The sequence below is a fragment of the Anomalospiza imberbis genome, chromosome 10 (assembly GCF_031753505.1).
Source record: "Anomalospiza imberbis isolate Cuckoo-Finch-1a 21T00152 chromosome 10, ASM3175350v1, whole genome shotgun sequence".
Lineage (NCBI taxonomy): Eukaryota > Metazoa > Chordata > Aves > Passeriformes > Viduidae > Anomalospiza > Anomalospiza imberbis.
In genome coordinates, this window is record NC_089690.1 from 2804808 (window position 1) to 2824164 (window position 19357).

At 50.4% G+C, this 19357-nt stretch overlaps 1 protein-coding gene and 1 long non-coding RNA gene across 5 annotated transcripts in view; one reads left to right on the forward strand and one right to left on the reverse strand.

The window, feature by feature from the left end:
- LOC137479714 (uncharacterized) overlaps nt 1–19357 on the forward strand; it is a 263044-nt gene that overhangs the window by 237059 nt on the left and 6628 nt on the right. The window lies entirely within an intron of this gene.
- SLITRK3 (SLIT and NTRK like family member 3) lies at nt 1098–7960 on the reverse strand. Of its 4 annotated transcripts, XM_068200209.1 has the most exons (3): nt 5728–7243; nt 5028–5110; nt 1098–4094 (listed from the first exon to the last, which is right to left on the reverse strand). In XM_068200209.1, exon 3 carries the CDS (start codon nt 4074–4076, stop codon nt 1245–1247), a length of 2832 nt encoding a protein of 943 aa, XP_068056310.1. In that variant the 5' UTR covers nt 4077–4094; nt 5028–5110; nt 5728–7243; the 3' UTR covers nt 1098–1244. The 4 variants fall into 4 exon arrangements, with proteins under 4 accessions (XP_068056310.1, XP_068056311.1, XP_068056309.1 ...); XM_068200210.1 differs by lacking the exons at nt 5028–5110; nt 5728–7243 and adding an exon at nt 7313–7960; XM_068200208.1 differs by lacking the exon at nt 5028–5110 and having other exon boundaries at nt 5728–7242.

Consider the following 19357-nt stretch of genomic DNA (forward strand, 5'->3'; position numbering starts at 1 on the left):
GGAGGAAGCTGAAGTTTCAGGTTCAAGCTTTGTATTCCTATATATATATATATATTTAGGGGTGTATATATATATATATATATATATATGCAATTTTTTTCAAAACGTTTTATTAGGAAAGCTATACCAGACGCATCACTGTACAATGATTTAACATTAACTTTACAATTTATATTCACTTGAAATTACAGAATAAATATATGCACATTGTTGTACCTTTGTGTGTGTGTGCGTGTGTGCGTGTATGGGTGCATGAGAGAAAACATTAAAAGTGCTTCCTACAAAGCTGTTAGTGAGAGGTGCCCATTTGCTTTTGGGTTTTTTTTCCTTTTTTTTTTTTTTCCTTTTTCTCTGCATATTTGCATGTCGCTTTTATTAGGAAAGTGCGGATGTCCTCCAAAAAAACCATGGCGTCATGATGAAGTGTCACAGAGCATCCCCTAGGTGTGTGCGCCACGTGGTGACATCCTTTGGGCTGCTCGGCTCCGGGTGGCTTCCCCCAGCCCCCGGGACTGCCCCCGGGATTCCCCCCGCGGCCCCCGAGCCCCCCTGGAGGGGCTGGGCTGGCGAGGGGTGCGCGGAGGGTGAGGGTGAGGAGTGTGCGTGCGAGGGAGGGAGGGAGACAAGAGTGAGACATTCGAGCAAGACCCTCCCCTCCCTTCCCTCTTGCAGTTTCCAGGCATGCAGCAAACTGCGCTCGTTTGCTTCTTTGCATTATTTTTTTTTTTTTCTCTTTTAAATAAATGTACAGAATCTGTGCCATGATGGGCAAGAAGAAAGCAGGCCAGAAAATGCCATCTTCCCTCCCCCTCCCCTCCAAGGGAAAATATCAAGGAAGTTTACTGCCAACGGAAAAAAAAAAAAAAAAAAGAAAAGAAAAAGAAAAGAGCCAACGAACAAAACAAACAACAAGAATAAAGAAAATAAAAGGGAAAAGAAAAAAGAGAGAAAGAGACACACATAGAATTTACTTAATCAGGATCAATACAAAGATCCCCGATAATAATAATAATAATAATAATATTATAATAATATACCTTTAGACATGGCACAGTCAAAGTCTCAGTTTCAGTATAAAAAATAATGATTGATTAACATCTGCTGGCAAAAGTCTGCGAAGGCACTTCGTCGATTACTGATCTGAGAAGGGCCCTGCCCCGCAGCGCGCACATCTGGCGGGGCAGAGCGCACAGCTGTATCCTCTGCTCGCGGGCGGCGGGGCCGGGCGGGCGGCGGGGCGGCGGTCAGAACCGGTACGTGGTCTTCTCCAGGACTTCGAGGTAATCCGGCTTGGTTTGGAGTTTGGCCCTTAACTCGAGGTATTCGCTTGTGGGGGTTTGGTGGTCCGGGAAGCCCTTGCCGGCCGCGAAGAGCAGGGTCTCCTTCAGCCTGGCGTCCTGCTGCAGGTCCGGGTATTGCATGCCGGGGGGGTGGACGTGCAGTTCCTTCAGCTTGGGCACGGTGCCGTACAGGCAGTCCACGAACCCCACGGCGCAGGGCGGCGGGCGGTCGCGGTCCCGCGGGGCTCCCCCCGCCGCCGCCGCCGCCGCCCCGAGCGCGCCCGCCGCCAGCCCTCCGCCCGCGGGGTGCTGGGGGTGCACGGCCACGATGGTGTTGAGCTGCGAGCTGGACACGGCCAGGCTCCACTCCTGCTCCTTCTCCAGCAAGGTGCGGTAGCTGCTGCCCGGCTCCGGCGCGGCGGCGGGGGCGGCGGGGTGGGCGAAGCCGCGCTCGCCGCCGCCCCGCAGCAGCTCGGCCGCCTCGCCGCCGCCGCCCGCCGCCTCTTCCTCCTCCCGCGGCTTGTAGATGGGGTTGTTGCACATCTGGGTCACCGGGTGCGGGATGTAGTCGTAGACGTGGCCCGCCGGGGGCGCCTTCTCCGGGGACCTCTCCCCGGGCCCCCCACCGCCGCCGCCGCCGCCCCCGCCGCCGCCGCTGCCCTCGGGGAAGAGCCGCGGGCAGCGCAGCGGCACCGCGCCCAGGTCCGCCGCCTCCGCCCGCGGGCCGCGGAACGGCAGCTTCCGCCGGCGGCGGCGCAGCACGAAGGCGAAGAGTCCGGCGGCCACCAGCACGGCCGAGAAGAAGAGGACGAGGAGGCTGAGGATGAGCACGGAGAGAGGCACGGCCGCGGCCGCGGCGGCCGGGGGCAGCTCGTAGGCGGCCGCGCCGGTGGCGGCCGGCGGCGGCGGGGCGGCGGCGGGGGGCGAGGCGGCGGCGGCGGCGGGGCGCAGGGCGGCGGGGCACAGCGCGGCCAGCTCCAGCGAGCGCAGGTCGCGGCGGGCCAGCGGCTCGGGGCTGGCGCACAGCACCTCGCCCACCACGCTGACGGAGCTGAGCGCCTCCAGCCACTGCTTCAGCGGCACCAGCTCGCAGGTGCAGTCCCAGGGGTTGAGCTTCAGGTCGATCTGCACGATGGCGTGCAGGTGCTCCAGCACCCCGGCCACCGGCAGCGCCAGGAAGTGGTTGTTGCGCAGGTTGAGGCGCGCCAGGGAGGTGCCGGCGAAGGCGTCGGTGGGCAGCGTGCGGAGCAGGTTGTCGTTGAGGAAGAGGAGCTTCAGGTTGGGCATGAGGCTGAAGGCCGCCGGCTGGATTTCCCTGATCAGGTTGTACTCGAAGTACAGGTAATGCAAACTCTGCAGGCCCCGGAACATGCCCGGGGTGAGCCGCTCGATGTCGTTCCCATTCAGGTACAGGCTCTTGAGGTTCGGCAGGTTGATGAACGCCCCGTCCTGCACGTAGGAGATCCGGTTGTTCCCCAGGTGTAAGAGATCCAAGGAGGAAAAATTCCAGAAATCGGAGCGGTAGATTTTCTGGATCAAATTCCCGCTCAGGTACAGCTTCTTGGCGTTCAAGGGCCTGGGCAGGAGCTCGGAGATGTTGTGGAATCCCCGCTCCTTGCAGTTGACCGTCAGGCCCAGGTCGTTGATGTGCAAACTGCAAGAGCAGCCGGTGGGGCAGATGATGGGGATGGGGGGCCGGGTCTGGTAGGCAGCCACGGGTGGTTGGTTGGGCCCGGGGTACAGGCCACGGGGGGTCGGGGGAGGCCGGGGCGCCCTGGGCTGCTTGGTGGGCTTGGGCTGCTTGTTGGACGTTTTGTACTCAACAGAGGAAGCGGTGAAATGGAAGGAGGACAGCATGGAGGAAGGCTTCGTAGGCCACGCGTTCTCCTTGCTGGAGGACAGCTGAGGGATGCCCAGGCTGGCTTCCACCTCGGAGTCGGACAGCATGGGGCAGAGCTTGCTTCTCTTGATTTCCCGCAGGTCCTTCCCGTGGAAGTGGAAGGGGGTCTCGCAGGTGATGTCCCCCACCAGAGCGGTGTAGGGGATGCGCTCCAGCCAGCTCTTGAGCTGCACAATCTCGCACGTACAGTTCCACGGGTTCTCCTCCAGCTGGATCTCCATCAGGCTCCTGCCAATGTGGTCCAACATCCCGCGGTACGAAAGGACTTTGAGGCGGTTCCCCCGCAAGTCCAAGTGTGTTAAGGACACAGACTTAAATAAATTGGTGGGAAGCATGGGGATAAGATTGTCATTTAGGATAAGGACCCTCAATTTACTTAGGTTTCGAAATGCCCCGCTTTCAATCCGTTTAATGACATTGTAATCTGCCTGCAGATATTCCAGACTTTCCAAACCCAGGAAAGTGTCGTTCCTGAAAATGTCCAATTTGTTTTCGTGCAAATACAACCTCTTCAGAACTCGGAGCCCGTTAAAAGCCCCGGTCTGAATGTCCTGCAGTGCATTGTTCCCAAGGTTAATAGATACAGCATTGTTCAAGTGAAGAAAACTGTTGGTGTACAATTTCCTCATGGAATTCCTCTGCAGATAAAGTTTAAAAGGTCTTGACCACGACTCTGTTATCTGACTAATATTTATAAATCCCTTGTTGTCACAATGTATATGGAAAAGGCTTTCCTTCACTTCACAGTAACATGGATCAAAGCAAGGCTCATCCAGTTCCTCCGAGTCCTCTATCAAGGGAATAGGTGTAGTCCATGCTAGGGCAATTGTGCTTAGAAGAATTATCCACAACATCCTTCCTTTATGAAGCGTCTCTGCTGTGGCAGGTTTCATCATTTGTTGATGTTTACAAAACTGCAACGGGAAGAGAAACACAGATTTCAGTATTTCTGCCCTGCCCCTCTCCTTTTCCTAAGCCCCTACCTGCTGGACTCATGTCGGGCTCCTGGAAAGTTCAGCAGTTGTTGGGCAGACGTTCCCAACCAACTCCAGGGGTGTCGGCTGGGCGAGCCTTGCCCTGATTTATACTTGAGAGATGTTAGAGGGCTCCATCACGCGATAGCAGCCTGCCTTGCTCCCCTCCCCGTGGTAAATGCCACCTATAAAGAGGACAGCACATGCAGCCCCACACGGCACCACGAGCACACCGAACGTGTTGCGTCTCTCCACGTTTCCCAGGCTTCGGAACTGCCCGGATCTCATCCCCGGGTGCAATTTCAGCCCAGGAGCCATCACAGCCCACCTCGACTCCAGAGGGGAAACACACCGAGTGTGGGCACATTTCTCCAATGTCGCACCACATCCTTCATCCATGCAAACTCCCAAAGTTATTGAACCTCCACCCTCAGATCTCCCTCCCTCCCGGCTCGATAGATTCCACAAGCGAGTTCCATGGAATGTGCGAGCTTTGCTGATGTCCCCGGCAGAACGGTTCCCCTCAGAAATCCCCACAGTATCTTCACTAGAGTAAATGGTTAACGACCCTGATTGGGAAGGAAATCTTTCCCTCGCAAATGCGCCGGTGAATTAATGCAACTGGTATATTATCAGATAAATACACACCACATATTAGTCATTTTAGCTGATTAAAGCATTTAGAGATGATTAATCTTTCTAAAGCACATGCCCATGCGATCAGCAGATCTAAAGGGAAGCGACAGCTGAAGAGGCACCTAGGATTGAAACGCTCAGCCTGCCTTGGATTAGGGCATTTTGTGCCCCCAGGACCAAGCAGGAGACCCGGTTTAAAAGCTGAAAGTGGAAGAAAAAAAAAACCTTGACACTTACCAGCCGATAAATTCTCTATCCTACTATACACGATTCCGAATGAAGACACCATTCTTCTCCAATCAGATGAAAATAATACTGCCCTAATGAGATGCAGCTCCTTCAACATATGGTTTCACCCTTCCTTTCACCAGATATTTCAAATGTATGGGCACAGGGAAACGCTAAGGATGGGAATAATACCAGTGGTGATGCAGCCTTCCTTGAATCCCTGAAATGCCCATTAGAATGATTCGGAGCGATCATTGCTTTTAGTCTCAATCTCCCAATAAAAAGGTCCTTTTTGCCTTCCTCGTGTAAGAACTAGAAAAAAATTGCCCCCCATCCTTAAACTTAAGAGCAGAAAGATGCATTTAGGGGAGAAAAATGCCAGAGGAACAGAAATCCTTAGGATCAACTTGCAAATGAAACCCTCCCCTGTGGGAAAGAGGAGATGGTTGAAAGCACGAAAAGAGAAATACCCTCTGCAATTAAAACGAGCATCTAACTGGGGAGAAGGGAGAGAGACGAGAGCTATATTGCATTATCAATCTCTCTGTCTCCTTTGCAAAATGTTAGCCACTTAAGTTCTTTCTCTTCTGCAAGGGCTGTAATAAAAATAAAAAAATAAATAAAGAGGATTATTATATCTTCTTTTTGGAAGAGGGGGGTGTCTTTGACCCTAGGCGGAAACAAAAGGATCCAGAAAGGTTGTACTTACCGGTTTGCAGGAGAGATTTTAGCACATCGTTACCAAAAAAAAAAAAAAAAAAAAAAAAAAAAAGGCAAAAGAAAGGAAGGGGGGAAAAAAAGAAAGCTCGAGTTTAAAGATTGCTGGTTTGTCTCTGCCTCTCCCTCTCTGTGGCTCTCTCTCCCTCTCTCTCTACTCCTGCTGAAGCTGAGGCAAAAGGAAAAAAAAAAGAGGAAAAAAAAAAAAAAGGAGAGAGAAAAAAAAAAAAAAAAGAAGCAAGCCTGAAACGTGCTGGGAATGCAATGAGCCCCTCAATGATCCTTTTTAGGATGCAGAGCTGCTGTTTGGCACACTCAATGGAGGAGGGAGGAGAGGGGCTGCTGCAGGCTCCAGCGCCGCCGCCGCCTTCTCCGGGCAGCAGCGGCAGCGCGGAGCGGGCGCCGGGGCGCGGCGGCGGAGCGCGGGTGCGCTGCGTGCGCGGGTGTGCGCGGGGTGCGGGGCGCTGCGGGGCCGTGCGCGTGTGTGTGAGTGTGTGTGCGTGTGTGTGTGTGTGCGCTGCCGCTCCTGCCCTGGATCAGGCTCCTCCACGTCATGAAAATCAGCTTCAAGAAGGGGAACAAACGGAGGGGGCGCGCTCGGCTCCAGGTCGGGGGCGCGCATTTGGGAAGCCCTGACTACACAGTTTTTTTTTCCCTTGCCTTTTTTTTTTCCCTATCCTTTTTTTTTTTTTTTTTTTTTTTTTTTTTAAAGAGGAAAGGAGGGGGCTGGTTGGCGGAGAGGAAGGGAAGTGGGAAACGGGCAGATGGGGGAGGAAAAAACCTGAGAATAATCAGAGAGGGAAAAAAGCCGCCGGGATGGGGCAGAATTTGCACCCACCCCGCACTCCCCTTTCCAAAAAAAAAAAAAAAAAAAAAAAAAAAAAAAGGAGGGAAAAAAAGGGAACAAAATACCCAAGTCTGGAGGAAATCAAAGCTGCTCTGACTGCGAGTGCCAGCCGAGGGCTGCGGCGGGGAGCAGCCCGGGGGTCCCGCTCCGGCCGCCCCGCTGCCCCCGCATCCACCGCCTCCTGCACTCCGTGCTGCCCGCCCGTCCCGGGGTCGCTCCCGCCCCGAGCCTCGCCGGGATCCCGCAGCTTTCCGCAGAGCCAAGCACCTCGGGGAGACACCCGGCACCTCCCGCATCCTCCCGGCGTGTGCGCGGAGGCGGAGGGGCCGCGCCCGCGGTGCCCGCCCGCCCCGGGAGCCGCCGCAGGTAACGGGGCTGCGCGGGGCGCGGCGGATCCGCGGAGGGGGGCGCAGCGGGTGAAAGTTGGTGGGTGAGATTCGCAGGGGACTCAGGGGGCTGCGGGCTCTGCCTGCCCCGGGGCTCGGCCAGCCGGGAGGGAAGGGCTGCGGGCAGGGCAGGAGGTGAGCCCCGCGCTGCTTCGCGCATCCCCGCGGTCCGCAGCCGCGCACAGCCCTGCGCATCCCTGCGCGCACACCGCGCCCGCCCGGCCCCGCGCACGCATCTGCGCGGATCTCCGCCTAACTCCCGGGGCATCCCGCACACCCCGCTCCGCGCGGAACGCGGATCTTCCTCCCGCACCCCGCGGTGGCTCGGCCGGCAGAGACTTAACTGGAACCGCGGCTCGGGAGCGAAAAGTTCGGGGCCAGAGCCGCGGGGGCGGGCGGGAGGTCCCGGGGGCTCCGAGGGGTCCCGCCGCCCCGGGGCCGCTCTGCGCGGGCAGGGGCGCAGCCTCCGCGCCCGCGGACACGCACCATCTTCCCCCGGCTGCCGAGCTCTCCTCCACCGGTGCAATATGGACGCACCGCTCCCTCCTAATTAAATTGCTGCATCATTCATTTTCTGACGCGGGAGCGACATGGGGTACGGCAGGCTCCGTGCACTGACACCCCCCGTTCGGAATGGGGGGGGAGGCGGGGAAAAAGGGCCAAAGGGGGAATCACAACAGTTTGTTCTTGCAACAAGCTCGCCCGGCGGGTTTGGCAGCAACTCAGGAAAGCGACCTAAGGGAGCAAACCCCGCTGGGTTTGGGGGCAGGCCCCCTTCCCCATGGATGCCGCCCGTGGAGCAGGGTCGGGGTGAGCGGGGGAAGGGAGCCTTGACCTTGCAACTTTCCCAAATGCCCCCGAATATCGCTCGTTTTCCTTGCCAGGGCTCCGGCCGTCGGGTTGTGCAGAGGGGCTGGCAGAGGGCAGGGATGGCCCTGGAATGCGGACCAGGGAGCGCTGCGGGGATGGACGGACGGACATCCCGCCGCCTTCCCCTGCAGGCAGGGCCCGCCCCGGGACACACGGACACCCCTGTGCCCTCTGCCCGGCTGTGACACCAGACAGCCCCGCGGGATGCCCCGGGGGAGGAGGAGGGAGGGCATGGCCCCGCTCCTCCCTTTCCATCCTTTATGCCCCCTCAGTTTCCCAGAGGAGACTCAAATCCACACAGAGAGGCGGCTCTCCCAGGGTTTGTCCAGGTCATGCCCCCTTGTCCCCTTAGCCAGGAGGCAGAAGTCACCTCGGGCCATCCCCTGCATCTCCCTCCAGCCACAGCAGCTCCCGGCCCTCGTGTCTCTGCTCGGAGACCGGTGTGAGTGTGACTGGCAGCAGCTCCGGGGAAGGGTACGGCTGATGTAACCAAGATTAGGACGTCACTCGGTTATTAATGATAATTATGGTTATTGGCAAGCGAGCTATCTTCTTGCCAAAGCCCATGCTGGAACTGTGGGGATGCTGTCAGCAGGGGGGCGAGCTGGCAGGTGCCCTTTGGCTGCCTCTTGCCAGCCTCAGTTGTCATCACTGAAATGCACCTTTCCCCCCTTATTGTGAGAATAAGGGAGGGAGACCCAACTAAGAGGTGGAGGCTTGGGCAATTATTGTACCTTGCAGAAATATCCTTACAAGGCTCTGTTTCCACCAGAGGAGAGTGTTCCCCTGCTGCAGTCACTGCTCAGCAGGCACGGAGTGCTCCAGGCAGCCTGCAGTGGGAACCATCCCCTTCCCTTCCCTGCCCTTCCCAGCACAAGTGGCAGCGGTGGAGAGAAAAGAGGGAGTTTTCTCCCAGAGCTCGCCCTGACTGTCCAGAAAGAAATATTCTGAGCTTTAATAGTCTCTGTGTCTCCAGCAATCCATGGCAAGGGCAAAAGCAGTAAATAGTGCAAGGGGGAGGGAAACCCTGCTGTAATTATTGCAAATGAGAGCTGCTCCCCGGCTCGCTGGGTTTGTTAAGGTCGGGAGTGGTTTGGGGGTGCTGGGTCCGAGTGTTGGGAGGGTTGGAACACAGCTCCAGCTGCATTTCTGCCCAAAAGCCCTGGCCATCCTGCTGGGCAGTCAGGGATGGCCTCCAGCTGCCGGCTCTGGGGCAGGAGAAGCTGTGGGAAGCCCAGGGTGGCAGGGGAGCGGGGAGATCCCAGCGGGGTGTGCTGCTCCCTGATGGGATCGTTGATCCCTGCTGGGATCTCCTTGGGTGCCAGAGCTGCCAGCCCGGTGCTCCAGGGACAGATGCTCCAGGAGCAGGCCCAGTGCTCAGAAGGAATATCCCATGGCTCTCCCTGCCATGTTCCTCACTGGAATGTGGAAATCCTGGAATTTAGGGAAGGCCAGGGCTGTGCAGAACACAGAGCTGAGCTCTCCTGCATGCAGAGAGTGGCCCTGGGCAGAAACACTCCCAGCTGCACAGTCTGCAAGAGGCTCATGCCATTAGACTGGGCTTAAAGCTCAGCTTAACCTCCTTCCCTGCCCTGATGACCCCTGTCCTTGTCCCCATGAGATTTCTAGACTGCACGGTGTCTTCCTATTCAATATCGAGGTTCCCCTCTCCCTTTTATTTTTAGAGAGCCTTTCAAATATTCTATATTAGAAATTATTTATGAAGAAGAAGAAATGTTAGTGTTTTTGAAAATGTTGATAGAGGACAGTCAGAATTGAGAGTCTTCTCTGTGCAGCAGTTAGTGAAGCAGTTTATGAAGCTTCACTTTTCTTATTCCCTCTCTGTTCCTTAATTAATTTAACAAACACAGCCAGAGAAACAGAATCATCAGCTAGAATTTACCTCTAGCCCTTCTCTGGAAGATACTGTTTCTGTTAAATCTCTGTCACATTGTCCCAGGGATGTTTTAGGGGCCATGACGTCTCTTGCTGTTGTATCAACGGCTCAGCCTCACTACAAGGGGTCCCAAATTGCATGCAGGGGGTTGTCCTGTCCCCCTCAAGCCACTGCAGAGCTTTCCCTGACCGCTGGAGGGTCCTGTTTGCACTGGGAGAGCTCAGCCCAAGGCTCAGGTGCTGCTGAGGTCCCTTCATCCCGTTCTGGCTTCTCTGCTGAAGGCTGGATCCTGTTTTCCATACCCTGCTGGCGTTTGCCACGACATATATAAAGTACAGGCAGGGATTATTTGAGCTGCATAAGCATTGCTGAGTGCCCATGAAATGGAGGAAGTGTAAGAATTTTAAACTGGGCTTTTCCAGCTGGAATCCTTCAGGCTGGAGTAGCTTATGTCAAACTGATGCTCCTGGCCACAGTTTTTTCATAACCCCCTCATTATCAATTATTTATTAAGGCATAATTGTTGATTTTTTTTTTCAGGGTAGTTGTGATATTTTCTGATGAAGTTAAGAAATAACAATGCACCACATGATATTAACATGGATTATTTCTAATATAAAAGTGTCTTCAGCTACTTGAAACTCAATGGGATACTGGAGCAGCACAGAAAGCCCAGCCATGGCCTCAGTAGCAAGTTATTTGTAATTGGTTTATACACTCATGGGATTTTTTTTTTTCCAGCAGAGAAATTTTGCCCAGCATTTGATGATATGTGTAAATATTAAAAGGAAAGGAGGGAAGAACTAATAGACAGCATTAAAACTGAACAGCAAATACCAGCAAATTGTGAGTGCAGCATTTTTAATGGATAGCTATTAAAAATAAAGGAGAAAAGGAGGCAAAATAAAAGGGAGGTTTTATTGGACAAAATTGACAGTTGTTATCCTCACTGATTACTAACATTTCAAGATCAGTTTTTTATCTAATCTTTCAACTGCCCTGAGTACTTCCTTCTAGTGATCTACACTCAGTTGTAGCTTTTTTTTCTCCCTTGAAGCCAATTTTTTTTTTTTTCTAAATGTGTTGATATTTATTATAGCCAGTGTCAAAAAAAACCTCCACACTCCACTTATATATGAGCTTCTCCTCAGCCTTTCCTGGGATGATTCAGAGCCCTGGGTGGGCACGCACAGCTCCCTCTGGCAGCAGCAGGAATTTCATGCATGGATCCAAAGCAAAATAATGCCCTCAGGGTGATGTGTTCCCACCCAAAGTAAAAGTTCTGAGCCACCCTCCAGCCCTGAGAGGGCTCCTCCAGCCCTTCCCACCCCTCACAGAGGCAGTTCTACAGCCACATCCCAGAATCATGGAGCCACTTAGCTTGGAAAAGATCTCTAAGATCATCGAGTCCAACCATTAACCCAGCAGTAAAACACGTCCCTAATGGACATCAAGGTGTTTTTAAATCAGCTCCAGGAATGGTGATGCCACCACCTCCCTGAGCAGCCTCTTCCAGGGCTTGACGACCCTTTTGGTGAAGAGTTTTTCCATAATACCTGATCTAAACCTCTCCTGGCACAACGAAAAGCTGTTTCTTCTTATTCTATCACCTGGCACGTGACCTCCACCTGTCCACAACCTCCTTTCCTCCATCACAACAACGTGCTGCAGCCTTTTCAACCCTTTTTATTCAGTAGAGAGGCTTCTTGTCACCTGGCAGCCCAAGTGGAGGTTTTAATGTCCTAAATTAGGCTGAACATGGACCACAGAGAAGAAGAGCACAGACTTTGAACTGTGTTTTCTCAATCTCTCCATCCATTGCCCACAGACCTGGTGGCAGGACACACCTTCAGGTGGCAACTTCATTGTTCCCATTAGAAAAATCTTAGATAGTGCAGAAAACCTGTTTGAATTCTTGTTGTGGAATAATGGTTGTGGTTTATTTTGACACCTCCACACTCTGAATGTGGACATTTTCTATTGCAATTTCTTCTTTGGCTTCCTTTTCTTTTCACCTTGTGGGCTAATCTTCCATACATCCCAATTCCTGGATTTTGCCTGGGTACACAAAAATGGAGATTAACCTCCAGTATGTGCTGTAAGCAACAGCCTGGATTTTCAGGGCATCTGGATTTAGAGTTGCCAGAATTAGAAACACGAGCCAGACGAGATCATGCTAGGGCAATTCCCCAGGACTGGGCCATAAAGCCAATCAATTTAAAATGTAATGGAAAGCACCGAATTCTGGGTGAAGGAAGGCACTTACTGCTCATTTGGAAAGAAAAGCTCATATTCTAAATTACTTTTCAGATCAGACTTGAGCCTACTTTTAGTGATGTCAGTGGTGCCACTTCCATTCAGTCCGGTGGTGCCAGAATTTTCTGTTTACTGCTGTTACTTCTCCACTTCCCCCTCTCCTCCTTTTCCTAAGATCCCTGGCAGCACCACTCCTTGCATGGTTCAGAGGAGGCTCCAGGATGATCCCAGAGATGGAGCAGCTCTGCTGGAGAAAAGGCTGGCAGAGCTGGGTTTGTCCAGCCTGGAGAGGAGAAGCTTTGGGGTGACCTCACTGTGGCCTGGAGGAGCTGCAGGAAAGATGGAGAGAGACTTTGGAGAAGGGATGGAGGGACAGGACACAGGGAATGTGTCACACTATGAAATAACTCACAGAAACAGGCTATGTAAATAGGGAAGAAAAAGAACCAAAAAAAGCAAACTTTATTTTCTGACTCCAGTATATATAGAATTCCAAAAGTGACAGTGGGTTGGAGGGTGAAATTGCCACCTCTCCAACCACACTGGTCAAACCAACAGTCCATCAATTCTCTCCTCCCACAAAGAAGAATGCAAAACAATCACTGTTTATATGAACAGTGTGAGAAATCTCAGTAGAAATATGTAAATATAAGAGGGCATAAGAAACTTTTTGAAGAACTTTAAAACTCTCAAAAGAACAGGGCGACAGGAATGGCTTCCCACTGACCCAGAGTAGGGATTGATGGGATATTGGGAAGAATTTCTGGCTGTGAGGGTGGTGAGGCTCTGGCACAGTTTCCCAGAGCAGCTGTGGCTGCCTCTGGATCCCTGGCAGTGCCCAAGGCCAAGTTGGACATTGAGCCTTGGAGCACCTGGAACACTGAAGTTGTCCCTGCCCATGGCAGGGGTGGCAGTGGATGAGCTTTCATGTCCCTTCCAACCCAAACCAGTCTGTGATTCCAGGATTCCTCTTTGAGGACAGTTAGGACATGGAGACAGAGCTGATTGCTCAGAGGCAGTGAGATGAAGTAATTTTAATCTCATGGAAAAAGGAGGTCACCAGCCATGGAGGAGATGGTGGCAATGATGTCTGCTCTGCTCTTGCAACTCTTGCCCCAATTTTGTTTTCGCTCCCAATGACAGAAGGTGACCTTTCATCCAAAATGGGTTCAGCTGGGAAGTTCAAGATGAGCTGACTCACTCCTATTTCACTTATCCCTAATGGAAGTTGTGGACTAATGCACATCTAAAAATGGCCAGAGAGGTTTGGGGCCTGAACTTGTGGCTCTCTCCTAACACCAAACACGGCAATACTTGGGTTTCCAGTGCGTGGTGCATTAACTCATTAGCAGGCACTTAGGATATAATTTTTCTTATGCTAAAATTATGAAATGGTGAGAGCCAGAACGAGCTGAGGTGAGTGTCCTCCTCAGCCTCCAGCTCTAAGTGACCTCTGGAAGAGAACTGCTTTCCCTCTTTCCCACCAGCCAGGAAACCTTCTGGAAATTGCCATCAGAAATCAAATATTGTGGCTACTTTATATGCAAGAGTTCCCTGATTCCTTCTCTGATATAATTTTGTTGAAGAGGAAAATTACTGGTTTTCTTTTTCAAATTCCAAGGGTTTTGGCAATTTTTCAGAAGACCAAATTTCTTTCACCAGGAACTTTGGGAACTGCCATTTTTGGTCACTGCATCCAGGGAGTCATTACATGTGGATGTACAAAGAGAACTAGAGGTCTAGGAAGCCAGACTCACCCAGGAAAGAATAAATTAGGATAGTTCTGAACAGAAGAGTGGAAGGAAAATGACAATAGTTTTGAATTATAAAAGATTATGTTGAAAAATAAAGGGAACACTTTGCTCTTGACAAATAACATCAGAGAGAGAATAAGAAATTGGTCATAATTTGGAACTTAGAAAGATTGATACCAGATATATTTGATGGAAAGGATGGCAGAGACTGTCTAAGGAGACACAACCCCACAATCCTGTGGCTGTTCATGCTGAGGGACAAATTGTTTGTGACCATATACTACACTCCTTAAAATAAATATATTGTCAATAAACAGAGGAGGAAAATCCATTAAAAAGCAGATTTGAAACCAGATTCCAATAGAAACAATGACATAAAAATTGTAAAATGAAAGAATTGAAGCTTTCTAGATCAACATGGCTAAGTAGTGTTCAGGGCTTTTCATATCCAGGCCCTGAATTCATGGAATTGGCTAAAATCATCTTCTTGGAAGTATTTACATGGATATATGGATACACAAATACCCACATGTCTGCTCACATGCATTCTTGGATTATTTGTGCACATCTTCAAGTTTTCAAGGCTCTTGTGTTCAGGGTTTTTATTTTCCATTCATTTTCTCTCTTTCTGCACCATCCATCTCTCTCTGGCTGGCTGGATAGCTGGGAAATGCCAGCTCCTTGGGAAGTCATCTTCCAGAAACCAGAACTTTGGGAAAAAAAAATCTCAAATAAGCAGATTTACAACAAGTTCTGAGCATTGGGATTCCTGAATAGAGATAAAATCTTAGGCATGAGGGTAATGTTGGAATGTAAAATCCCTAACAATTTCCTCCCCACTTTCACAGTATCAAATGTTTGCAGTTCCAGGGTGTGTGAGTGAGGCTCCCTTTTAGCTGTTGATTTAACTGGGCTTAAAATCCAATGAATAAATTGTCCATAGTTCATCAGCTTGTGGGGTGCTCAGTGCCCACACACCAAATAATAAGCTCCACATCCCAATGTGAGCAGTTTGTGGCCAGAAGACTGCGGGAATACGGCGGTGGAACTGTCAAAATAAAACATGTAATGGGCTCATAAATGAAATGAACGGATATTGGTTTACAATCAAGCCCATAAATATGTGTCACACCTGTCCTCTGGGTGGTCAGCAGCAATCAGGCTGCTGAATTCTGAGAATATTTTTGAGCTGGTGCTGTCTGATTTGTCCTTCCCTCCTTGCTGAGCGATACCAAGGGGTGAGGTGAAAGGCTGAAGTGAAATGGTGCCACTGCAGCCAAGGTGATGCTAATGTTTCAAGCTAAATATCCAACAAATCCAGGATAATTCAAGGCTAATTGTGTTTTATTGTGTTCACCATTTTAGGAAAAAAAAAATCAATGAAAATAGGTTTACAAGCAGCTGTTTTCACCTCCCAGCAAGCGTCTGCACTTTCCCATTGAGGTTACTCTGAAGGTGGAAATAGTCTAACATAAGGAATAATAATAATAATAATAATAATAATAATAATAATAATAATAATAATTTACACTGTGTGAGTGCCAAGGATTCCCTCTATGCAGAGTCCTGGAGAAACAAAAACTTTTCACACAACAGCTTCCAGCCAGTGACCAGAGTGTGTGAATCTACCTGTGATTGTTCCTCTTCATACCTACAACACCAAATCAGGGCCTAATAAATTCAGCTCTTAGCATAGCTCTCCCAAAGGTTACTAATTTTAACAGGCCATTTTCATTATTCTTCTGAAGAAGCCATAGAGGAGATCCAATATTTGATGCTTGATATTTGCCCCAAATAATCCCCTAACTGATTTTAGGGTTGTACCCCAGCTGCTAAACCAGCTCTTTGCTCCAGCAACTTCTTTGGGACTTTAGGTGGGGTTTAGTGCAAAATCTTCTTTCTTGTTTATTTAATATTTAAAGATAGCATTGTTAAGTTGTGAAATTATGCTGTTTAAAATGCAATATTTTATTCTGCCATTTAGCAGTAGTTTTTTTGGGGGGAAGAATCCATTCCTGATGGAGCCATTTGGGGCCAGCCTTACCTGAAGGCCATTGAAGAATCCCTCAAACCTGAACAATTTTCTACCTTAAATACACAAGGGAGATGTGGAACTCTGGAACTCCCTGCCAGGGCTCCAGTCCCACCTCTCCTTGCTCTTCTGCATCCTGAAAACCCTGTAGAAGTTAAAGTTTTCAGGTTGCCAGAGGGACACCAGGATTGCCCAGGCAGAGACTGATTCCTTCATTTTAAATATATGACTAAAACACATTGTATGTTGAGCTGCATCAAAAAAGCAAAATGTAGCAGAATGGCAAAACTGCTGCAAACCTGTGAGAACAGAGGCATTTTCTGATTTTTTGGTGTGCAATGCAGATGCAGACAGCACCATTTCTTTCCCTCCATTTGCATATCTGTAAATGACTGCAAGGCAGGGTAGGAGGAGGCCAGCTGGATTCAATTACAGAGAAAGGTAAAAAATCTTTTGCTTCTGCCTTTCATTTTGCAGTTTTGAGCAGGGCCACATTCTGAATTTCTTTCCAGACTTTAGAAAAAGGAGTGAAGTTCTCAGCGGCGCATCCCAAGCGGAGAAGCGCACGGTGATCGGAATCATAAAAAGAAATTCTATTTTTACACTAATAATTAGTGTTTTGTCTCGTGCAGCCTTCCCAGTGAGCCACAGCAAGCACATTTGAGGGCATTAGAGCTGCTTCGGGAGATTTCAGGGGACACGAATCTGCAGGACTTTTGCTGACAGCCCAAAGGCAGTGCCACCTGAGAGCCTCTTCAGGGCAATCCCACCCTGAGCTCATCTGCAGCAGCCCTGAGCACAGAGCTCCCCGGCCTGGGATTCCTCAGGATGCTGGATTTACTGAGGTCAGAGCTGGATTTTTGGTGTGCCAGAATTATTTCTATTATTTTGAGAAGGAACTGAGGGTCCAGGTTAGTGACAGAGCTGCCTGCCAGCCTGGGATGAGATGCAAATCTCTTGCTCTGTGTGATTTTCACCTACTTAATAATAATAATGATAACAACAACACTCATCATCATCACCACCACTGCCAAGAGCAACAACTGCAACAACAATAATTACAATAACAACAGTGTTACCTTTCACTAGCTCCTTATAAGCCTTGATCATTATTTTATGTATCTTCTTAAGCATTTTTTTATTCTTTGCCTCATACTTCAAGTAGCAGCAGCTCCTGGCAATGCCATAATTTCTGCCATCCATGCACATACAGCAAGGCAAGGGTGGTCAAACTGGGACACAAACCTAGAGGAGTAGGTGGACAGTAAATAATTATTAATTCTTTCCAGCCTTTTGTACCTTAGAGAGGTCTCCAGTTTGTTGTCACTCTGAATTATTGGCCTTTGCTGATGAGCACAAACCTAGGAGTTACTCACAGACAGATCTGTAAACATGAAATTGAACTACACCTTCCCTCTGCCTGCATTCCTTTATTTCTCACAAGCCTTTAGCACAGCAGAGGATTTCCCAGGTATCCAGGTGCTGCTCAAATGCCCTAAAGTTGGGGGAGGATAAAGGCAGAGCCAAGTAAGTGGAGCAGAGAATCCTCTGGGTTAGGATGACAGACAGGTTAAGATGACAGACATTGTTCCCCCTTCTACTTAGTCAGCTATATTTATTTTTTTCAGTGGATTTTCTCCCTTTTGGAGTCTCTCTGTACCCTGCAGTGTCAGAGAAATGTGTTAACAAAGCTCAGCCACCCAGGGCATGGTCTTCAATTTGTGCACGGGGAGGGGAGCAGACAGGGATATTTGGAGTTTACAGAGGTAAATTTGGAGTTTACAGAGGTAGGAATTTGAGGGGGAGTTGGAAAGTCTTGAGTGTCTGGCAGTGGTGCCAGGGATGGAGACTCCTTCCACACCCAGCCTGTGGCACAGGTGCTCCCATCAGCAAAAGCCAGAATCCCTGGAACTTTGGGAATAGTGAGGGATTTGAGCTCCTCATCCAGCCCCAGGGAAGTGTGCTGCTGGTTATTTCAGTCCCAGCCTCATCTCACATTAGCACTTTTGGGAGGAACGCCTGGCGGGGTGGGGATGATCAGTCCTGGGAAGGGAGGCGGGAGGTGTGTGCGTCTCCATCCTGTCTGCAGGAAATCAGAGCAGGTTTGGGAGTTACTGTGATTCTCACAGGACTGGGGAAGGTTCCCACCTCCTCCAGCCTCCCTTGTGTAACCCCGAGGACTGGATTAGAGCCCTGGCTGCTTGGCTTGAAGGGTGGTTTCAGTCTAAGGCTCCTGGAAGTCCATTCGTTCTCACCAAAATACCATTTGTTCCTTTCTCCCATGCAGGTAACCTGGCTCTGACACAAAGTAGTCCCTCAAAGGATCCTTGGCTAATTTTAGCAATCCAAGGGTAACTTGCCCCATTTATTGCAGGTGGAAGGAGCAAAAAAGCCTTTCTGCACCAAGACCTCTTTTCTCTGTTTGTGCCAGTATGAGTGAGGCAAGAGCCTGACTTTAACAGAACAGATAAAAATAAACCCAGCCATGGACAAAGCCAATTATGTTCTCCATTGCCTAGGGATGGGCAGCCTAATTTGCAGCTGACAGCGATTTGATGGACTGAACCATCCTTTTTCTGATCCAGCATTTGAAGTAATTTTTATTGTAAACCAATCATTACCATGCAGGACTCTCCGTACCGCCGGTGTCACCGTGACAAATTCCCACAGCAGTGCTGCTGCTCGGGGTTTTTCCTCCCATGCCTCACTGCCCTGGCACGTTCTGGGAGGTGCTGGCCGTGGCACACCATGGCCCTGTCCCCAGCAGGGGCCTGGGCACAGCAGCTGATGGGTTGGGTGAGAGGGGCAGTGCCAAACACATCCCCAGCGCTGGGGACATGCTTCCAATCTCCTCGCTGTCATTTTGGCAGGACTGCTAAATTTAGACCTCCAGTTCAGAATATGCAGACAGCACATTAGGCTGGGAGCTTAGCAGTGAACATTTCCTCCATCTTCATCCACAATGGCCTCTGATTTTGCTCTCTTTTGTGGTTTATAGGTCATAAAAAGATTTCCCCCTCCCTAAGGACATTGTACTGGTTTGTGTCTGACATCTGTGCAATCCAGTAAGTCCTAAGCTGTTGTGTAGCATCCTTCTGTTCCCTGCATGGGCACAGGGGCACAGCTCCTGCCCAGCATTGTTGGACAGAACACCACTTCATTAGAACCAGCTGGAATTTGTTTCCACCAGAGCTTCAGCAATTTCTCTTTGCAGCAGCCCCAGAGCTGGTGGAATTTACTTGTCTGCACCAGAAAAACTTCCCTATGGAAGGTGTGGGGCCTAGAGGTACAGGGAAATTTGGAGAGGATACATGGAGGACGAAGATCTGCTGCTTTTGCAGAGGTGGTGTGATCTACTTCCCCTTCCCAGGTCCGTGAGAGCTCACTAGAGACCCAAGAGGTTCCATCTACATTTCCCTCTATTTTTAGCTGTGAAATCTGCAATTTCTTCCTTTCCACTGTAGTGTTCAGTGAAGACTGATTAACAAATGATAGACACCCACTGTTGTTAACAGGAGCAATAAAACCCTATAATTTTCCTGAGAGAGGTCACCAAGACTTTCCTCTAATCCTGCAGAGT

What these genes read in the sequence shown, in the direction of transcription:
- SLITRK3 (XM_068200210.1), bottom strand. Translation starts at nt 4,076, where the DNA reads ATGATGAAACCTGCCACAGCAGAGACGCTTCATAAAGGAAGGATGTTG.